Below are 9,054 nucleotides of genomic sequence, written 5' to 3'. Positions count from 1 at the left end.
CCCGCGCGAATCGCAGGATCGTCTGCGCGCGCCGGTTCGAGATCTCTTCCCCTTGAGCAATGTTCTTGGCCTTCTGGGCTAACTCCCGCGGTTGTCGCCGCTCTCCATCGCCTCGGGCCATGAGATTTTCCACCCCGATCTCTACCCGGCATCGCGAATCGATTGTTCCGTGTGACAAACCAAATCGACGAGCAGTTCTAAGATTCGAAATATACGAAAGTCACGAAAGCATGATATTCGGGAACATCATTAAAATGTTTATTGAGATAAATATTACCACATGCTTCAATGGTCGAACTGGTGAAACGACCGCCTATAGTGAGTTTCAGATTTAAATCCTGGCTGAGATAATAGTTTATGCAATAAATTTCTGATAGTTTTAGTCGAATATTATGTGTCTGTTAAATTCTTTTATCTCTACTTTTTCCGAACGATTATCTAACGCTTGAAGGTAATGCGACATTTCATGCGTGTTTCTTTACACGTTTCGTTTCGAACAATTCAGCACACGTGGAGACATTGAATTACAATATCTGTCACGGTTTGGAAGTTATATAATAAGTCTATGAAGTTTCGTATCTGAAAAATTTGTTTTAATTTTTTTCTCTGAAACGGCAGGAAATACGATTGTAATCCTTGTGGCACAGTGTACGGTAGCTAGAGCTGAATCCAGCTCCATTTTTATTTTAGCCATAAAACAAAATGGTGGCGCTGACAAAAATGATTTTGTGATCTACAGCTTTGTGTTTAGTATAGGGTTTTTCAATAAGGGCGGGTCGATGTTGAAATGGAATAAAACAAGCTGTGTGTGAGGTATTAACGAAATTCGTTTTTTAAATAAATAAATAAATCTTTATTAACGGGATAACCCTTTAGTGTACAGTGTAAAAAAGAAGTGAAATAAAAGAAAAACATTACTATATAATAAAATTTCACAATAAAATAAGATAAAATAAAATAAAATAAGATGAAATAAAATAAAATTGGTTAGGCAATAATACAATATTACAATAAGATATAATAAAATAGATTCAGTTAGGTAATAAGATAAGACATTATATCGTAGCGAAGTCAATTATAATAAAATAAATTACAATACTCAAGGATTAGATCGACCAAGGCTGGCAGTTTTATTTTATTTTAAATTTTACCACGACGTTTCGGCCAGTAATACTGGTCCTTTTCAAGTGGATCCTATAGCTTGTGACAACGAAGCATAGGAAAATATAAAATTAGGCTAATCGTCATCGCACATAGAAATATACGCCTTCGCACGTGTCATGTCACCAAGAGACTTTATATTTTCCTATGCTTCGTTGTCAGAAGCTATAGGATCCACTTGAAAAGGACCAGTATTACTGGCCGAAACGTCGTGGTAAAATTTAAAATAAAATAAAACTGCCAGCCTTGGTCAATCTAATCTTGAGTATTGTGTTTTAATTACTGGCGATACAACAATTCTAAATTTGGTAAAATAAATTAGTTACGCTATATTAAATAAATTAAAATTGAGTAAATTAAAATGAAATTAAAATTCTTTGCGATGTAAAATAAAATATATTACAATATAATAAATACATAAATAAATAAAATAAAATTTTTATTTGAAAGGCCCATGTATGTCATTACATTATGTATGGAATATGACATCGTTCAAATGTCCGCCACGGCTTCTCACGGTGGCACGGATCCGAGTGGTCCAATTTTCAATGACTCTGCCGCATAGATCCGGTTGAATTTGAGCGATGGCATTGGATGAATGGCTATGTTAACAAGCACAATTGCCGTATATGGGACGACGCCAACCCACACGAGGTTCACCAGGTGGTAATTCATCCACAAAAAGTTATTGTTTAGTGCGGATTTTGGGCCGGCGGCGTCATTGGTCCGTACTTTTTTGAAAACGACGTTGGTGAGGCCATCACCGTCAACGGCGGGCGCTACAGAACGATGATAACCGATTTCTTTTGGCCCAAATTGAACGATATGGAGGTAGACCACATGTGGTTCCAGCAGGACGGCGGCGCTACGTGCCACACAGCGGACGCCACGATGGACATTCTGCATGAACGATTTGAGGGTATGGTTATCTCTCGCAGAGGTGACGTGAATTGGCCACCGAGATCGTGCGATTTGACCCCGCCAGACTTTTTCTTGTGGAGTTTCCTGAAGTCGCAGGTCTATGCCAATAAGCCGCTATCGACCGATGCCCTTAAAGTCAACCTAACCAGTGCCATCGCTCAAATTCAACCGGATCTATGCGGCAGAGTCATTGAAAATTGGACCACTCAGATCCGTGCCACAGTGAGAAGCCGCGGCGGACATTTGAACGATGTCATATTCCATACATAATGGCATGCATGGGCCTTCCAAATAGAAAAAGAATTTTGTTAATATCTCTCACACACAGCTTGTTTTATTCCATTTCAACATCGACCCGCCTTTATTGAAAAACCCATACGTGGTGTGTCTAAAAGTTCGGTGAATGGTCAAATATCTTGGTATTCAACGGTTGAACGAAGTCGCGAGCATGCTTAGGCATGCATTGACATGTCTAGACCTGTCCTCTATCGGGGTTTGCACGAGGCTGCTAAAGCAGTATTGTTGCATTCATTTCAAGAGAGTGTTCCGAGCTGTGTGCGTCGAAAAGCCATGGATCAACGATTTAACATTAAGTTCTGCTTCAAATTGGGTAAAACGGCGACGGAAACCCAAACACACACACAATTGTTAAAAAAAAAATTTTTTATAACTTGTTACAAAATTGTGTTTTCTTTACACCGGTTGATTTGTCTCATTATTCTGTTCAAGAAAGTATTAAGGTAAGATGATAAAAAAATGAATATTTTACAAGATATTTTGTAATTTATGTCAAAATATTGGAACTTTCAAACCTTAATAACTCAAAAAGTTCGTAATAAAAAAATACTTTATTATAGCGTTTTGGACAGCTCTCGAGGACAGCAACAAGAATATGTAATAAAAAATAGGGGATGCCATTTAAAAAAATAGGTTTGACCTTTATGTAACCTTCAAATAATTCTTAAAGGTCAAACCAATGACACCATCTTATGTCCCCCTTGAAACCAAACAACTTTTGCCTGAAACATTTTTCTCTAAACTCAATAGCGTTTGAAATATTCGCCTGGCTAGATTAAAATGAAACACCCTGTATACACGATACATGAGGTGAATCAGAGTGGTTGTTACAACTTTTTACCATAAGAGATGTATTACCGACCTCAACTGTAGCTAACCGAGCGGTTCATAGATGTTAGTTGCAGAGATCGAGCTGCTGTACAGGCAAATTAAAAACTGAATAAAATAATTGGTTGCGTGCTATGCACACATACGTTTCTGATAAATAATATGTATTAGATGGTAAACTTAGTGTTGTTTTTTGTTTAACAAACTCATTTATTTCGATATCAAAAGCAAAAAATACATCAATCAAAGTATTTGCCCTCGCTAGCTATACATTTTTCCCATCTTTCTGGTAATGAGTGGATTCCGCAACGATAGAACGATTGGTCTTTTGATGCAATCCATTTGTAATGAGTACGAAACCCCCTCATTGCAACACGGGTGTAACGCACGCAACAGAGTATCAAATAACTGCCGCGTGCGAAGAAGGAAGTAGACGATGGGACATTAACCCATCGGAACCGAGTCGGCAGTGCTGACGAAGCCACTACTGACTAGCTTAGAACCGACCTGACGACAGGCCCGAATAAACGGCTTGACAACAGCCGACTATAAAAACAAATGGAAAGAAGGTAGGGCGGGTCATTTTTAAGTAAACCACACGAGTGTACGTATCTATATCAAAACTTTAATAAAGAGATTGATTAAAATAATGGCTTATGGCCTTTGATAAACCGCGAGGTATCTCTATGGCAACGATCCCCAAGATTTCGTGCTCCGACCCAGTCGGCGGCACAACAAATGGTGGCAGCGGTGGGATTGCCATTGACTGCACTCGCGTGCGCAGAGAGGACCAAGGCCTGAAACCAAGAGAATCGAAGAAACCATTAATCAGTGATTGCAAGGAACCAAAGAGAACCCCGAGGCAACATTGAAATAAGTTGACAAAGACACCCGGTAGCAGCGGAGGACTAGAGACGGCACAACGATCTTCACGACGACGGCCCGACCAGCCCCGCCAGCAGACGCTAGCAGCGCAACCGGAGACGGCACCGACTCACCGCGCGGAGATCAGCTCAACCCGAGACGGCACTGACCTACCGCACGACGAGCAGCCAAGCAGTCAGGACAGCGGACGACAACATGCAGCGTTTCATCGTAGCGTGAATCCGCACTCATTTATACTTAAGCGCGAACATGACCTGCGAGTCATGTCACCAATTGCGTAATAAATAGCGCATTATCCGCGAATGTCCCAGAACGGACAACCTCGCGAAACGTTGACCCCCGGTAACTCGCCGTTACCGTTAAATACGCATACATCGGACGCCGAAGAAACTTCCGCGATACAATACGCCGCGGATGCCAAGACACATACGTGATATTTCGCGCCGCGTGCTTAACCTTACCCGATCGAGTGGCGATAGCGAGGCAAGCCCTCCAACCAACATTATAATCGACCGAGAATTTCCGTTCGACCCCAGCGACTTCAACTTACTCGCACATAATACTTCCGACCCCGCGAATAGCGTAGGTACTAGTAGACCCCGACACCCTCGACGTACGAACACAATTTTCGACACCCCGACGTCAAGACACCGACTTGATTTCAATCACGTTCTACGTACCTTATCGAACGCCATGGCACACCCAATTGCCGGCACATCCAGAGATACCTTGCCGAACGCCATGACGCAACCAATCGCCAGTACGTCCAGTGCCATCTTGGCAGAACCGCCTAACTCCGATATTGACGCAGATTCAACGCCTACACCAATCGCTGGAAAACGCACACGCGAGCCCGCTCAATAGCAGAAGGGTCACCTTCAACGAGTCCCCTAGGGAAGGGGCCATGTTACATGCGAACTATTAGAAATACGCGAACTACGCATTAAAGTGAACGGACTAGAACGGGAAGAGCCCCCGCGGTCGGGAGAGCAACGAAGAGACTCTCATTCCACGAACACGCGCTAGACTTGACATACGGTAGATCAACGAGTGATATCCGGAACCAACGCGGATCGACAGTCAGTTTCCTGTCGTTAAAGGAAGCGCGGGGCATAATACCCGAGATCGACGGTAATTCGGCAAACCGCGTTCGAGAATTCTTAAACGCGAGCTCGTACGCGATGAAAAACATACACCCGGCCGACGAACACACATTACTAGAGGCCATATTATGCACCAAGTTCAAAGGAAAGGCAAGGATAGACTTCCACACAAGAACAATAGAAAACTACGAGCAGTTGAAACGCGAATTAGAACGCGAATATTTATGCAAACGTAGTACGGCTCATTTACAATTGGAGTTCAACTCACTCCGACAAAAACATTTAGAGAACGCGCAAGCTTTCGGTAGACGCGTAGAAGTCTTGGCCATGGAGTTATATGAAGCCATGGAAGACGGGAAAGTCCACACAGTAGACCAACAGCGAGCCATTCTAGAGAGCATAAAGGAACAAGCACTCTGCAACTTTCAAATAGGCCTGCCCGAAGAGATCAGAGTGTTAGTACGATCGCAGCATTACAGCACATTACAAGAAGCGATTGCCGGCGCTAGCGCCGAGGAAAAAGTTAAAGGCCCGAGCGCCCGGCAGAGCTCGTACCGACTCCTAGCGAGAACAGTACCGCAAAATACCCCGCCGATCCTGGAATCACATGCCAGAAATGCGGAAAAAGAGGGCATTACGGACGTGACTGCCGAAGTAGCCGATACGCTAATAAATTCTCCTTGCCGAAACCGGAGGGACGCCCGCGAATTAACACGGTAGAAAAGTATTGCAACCACTGCAAAAAGGCAGGGCATGCACGCAGCGAATGCTGGTCACTGCACGGACGGCACGAGCGACGAAACTCGACGCGCCGCGACAGCGATAACGGAACCAGACATACACGCGCCCAGGGTACGGACAAACGAGACGCGAATACTAAGGCGATAAAAAATATAGAGTCACATAGTAACGACGAAGAAGACCAGACCAAAAAGGTTAAGAAAAATGCTGCCGCCTATCGTGTGACTCACGTCAAGGCACACCGTAAGGCCGATGTTGGCCTGGATTTAATCTCCCTGCCCACTCAAGAAGCCAAGAAAGGGAAGATAGAATTTCTTTTCGACACAGGAGCTACCGTTTCTCTAATTAAATTGAAGGTATTAAAGGACGAAGCCGAATTTTACGAGGAACAGGTTAAACTACTCGGAATAACCGGACATTCCATTGTTACCCTCGGGAAGACGTACCTGAGAATTAAACTGTCCGACGGAGAAATCAAACACCCTGTATACGTTGTAAAAGACGACGTCCCGATAAATTATGACGGAATACTAGGAATAGATTTCATCCGGAAAAATGGAGCCATTTGCGATTACAACGCGAGAAGAGTAGATATCCAAAGGACCACCTTTAAGCTATACCCGTACAAGTGCATCGTATTACAGCCACGGAGCGAGACGATAGTGCACGTCACGACAGATCGAAATTCGACCGGCATAACGCGACGAGACGAGACCGCGCCCGGCGTTTTTATTGGAAATTACTTAGTAGAACCTAAAAACTTTAGCTGCCCAATAAGTATCATAAATACTAATGAGAAAGAGGTAAAAATACAACTACCGCTAGTGATCGTAGACAACATAGTGGATAGTTCACGCGATGACGTAAACGTTGAATGCGTAAATTCCGCTATAACTGAAGAACATAGGGAAGAAAAAATTTCCCTCCCGCGCGAAGACCGCATAACTAAGTTACTACGCCTAAAACGCTTAAATAAAAAAGAAAAAGAAACCTTGACAAAAATATGCGAAGAGTACGCAGACATCTTCCACCTAGAGGGAGATACGCTGACGCACACAACTCGCGTAGAGCACGAGATAATAACACAAGTAAATTCGCCAAGCATAAACATGAGACCTTACCGACTCCCAGAAAAGCATAAGGCCGAAGTCAATCGCCAGATCACGGAGATGATGCAACAGGAAATTATCCAACCGAGTACGAGCCAATGGAACGCACCCCTCTTGGTAGTATCGAAGGAAGCAGACGCCTCCGGAAAACCGAAACTGCGAAGTGTAATAGACTTCCGTAAATTAAACGACCTAACGATAGGAGATTCCTTTCCTCTTCCGAATATTATTATTATTATGTTTATTGCTTTGCCATATACAATAAGGTGTTTGACAAACAATACAAGCAAAAGGTAGTGCACCAGCAAAAATAGCTGCTATGAAGCCTACCCAATAAAACAAGATATATATAGTATATAGAAATATAAAATGAAAGGTTTATGGTTTAACGCAAAATCAAATTTCTACAGTTTACAATGTATAGTTCATGACGGTTTGATATCTCTGAATACTTTGATTATTGAATCGCATCTAGCCTCGTTTCGTTAAGCTTCTAGATGGTGAGCAATAAATGAAGCCGCTGCCAGTCGAAAAGAGGAGAGAGAGGGTGAAGATATAATGGAAGGAGAAAGTTGGTTGTAATATTTTACTGCGGTATAGGAAAAAGCAGCTTGAAATTTAGACGTACGATGAGTAGGAACAGATAGGATGTTCGTATTACGAGTGTTCGGAGTATCACTGGAGTGAAGCTCGGAATTCAAGTGTAGAAGATGTCTTAAGTAGGGGGGTGTGTTATGACGGAGAAGAGGAAAGACAAGACAGCATATATGCAGTACAAAGCGTTGATGAATTTTAAGCCAGCCAGAGGTTTGATATAGAGGAGACAAGTGGTCAAATTTACGTATACAGTATGAGAAGCGGAGACAGGCATTTTGAATGTGTTGCAGACGATATAATTGTTGTTGACTAAGCACTGGGACATACATAACATCGGCATAGTCAATTAAGGAGAGAACCATGGACTGAGATACATTGAGTTTTTGAGAAGTAGTAAGTATGTGACGAAAAGGATAAAGGAGACGAAGACGAGCGTATGCAGCTCTACATTTGGTAGACACATGAACTTTGAAAGACCACGAGGAGTCAAGATGTACCCCAAGTAATTTAATAGTTGGTGAAGAGGGAATTGGTACGGAGTTGAGATTAATATTAAAAGAAGGAAGACGAGACAATAAAGAGGACGAGCCCGCAACAAGAAGAGAGGATTTAGAGGGATTTAGAAAAAGTGAATTGGAAGATGCCCATTCAGCCACTATTTTTAGATCACAGTTCATGATTGTAGAGGTAGCTAGTGTATCTTCTAGAAGAAAAGATTTGAGGAGTACGACATCATCAGCATAGATGTAGTGTTTGGAGGAGAGAGGTAGAGAAGACAAATCAGCAATAAAGATGCTAAATAGAAGAGGACCTAAGATAGAGCCTTGTGGTACTCCTGTAGGAACAGAGCGAGGAGGAGAGAAAACAGGAAGAGGGTTAGAGACCTGTACCTGCTGTGTACGATTGGATAGGTAGGATAGAAGGAGTTTACGAGCAGGAAGAGAAAAACCACAGAGTCTCAATTTAGCAAGGAGGAGATCATGATTTACTGTATCGAATGCCTTTGAAAAATCAAGAGCAATCAAAGTCGTCAGACGTCCAGTATCAAAACCACGTAGCACAGAGTCAGATACATGTAGTAATTCCGTTGTGGTGCTGTGCCCACAACGAAAACCCGACTGATACTCTGGAATAACATTGTTAGTGTTAATGAATGCGTTAATTTAATTGAAGCAAATGCGCTCCAGAAGTTTTGACAGGAAAGGTGGTAGAGAGATAGGACGGAGATCAGAGAGAGTGGAAGGGTCACGTGTTTTCGGGATCGGGAGAACAATGGAACGTTTCCAGGACGACGGAAAAGTATTGGAAGAGAGGGAGTAATTCAGGATATGGAGTAAAGGATCAAGACACTGAGGAAGACATAATAATAGCATATGACCAGATAAGTCATAGGGGCCGGAGGAAGTAAGTCT

At 42.7% G+C, this 9,054-nt stretch overlaps 1 protein-coding gene across 1 annotated transcript; it reads left to right on the top strand.

The window, feature by feature from the left end:
* The first annotated feature begins 1,545 nt into the window (after positions 1 to 1,545).
* On the top strand, positions 1,546 to 2,685 carry LOC105556990. The gene has a single exon (XM_012004108.1). The coding sequence runs from the start codon at positions 1,951 to 1,953 to the stop codon at positions 2,350 to 2,352; it is 402 nt and encodes a 133-aa protein (XP_011859498.1). The 5' UTR covers positions 1,546 to 1,950; the 3' UTR covers positions 2,353 to 2,685.
* Positions 2,686 to 9,054: the final 6,369 nt, after the last annotated feature.

The sequence above is a fragment of the Vollenhovia emeryi genome, unplaced genomic scaffold (assembly GCF_000949405.1).
Source record: "Vollenhovia emeryi isolate VEMERY1.0 unplaced genomic scaffold, V.emery_V1.0 DF939664.1, whole genome shotgun sequence".
NCBI classification, from domain to species: domain Eukaryota; kingdom Metazoa; phylum Arthropoda; class Insecta; order Hymenoptera; family Formicidae; genus Vollenhovia; species Vollenhovia emeryi.
This window is presented reverse-complemented; position numbering and strand designations above follow the sequence as displayed.

Excerpts from the sequence above, each read along its gene's own strand:
- LOC105556990 (XM_012004108.1), top strand. The coding sequence starts at position 1,951 with ATGATAACCGATTTCTTTTGGCCCAAATTGAACGATATGGAGGTAGAC.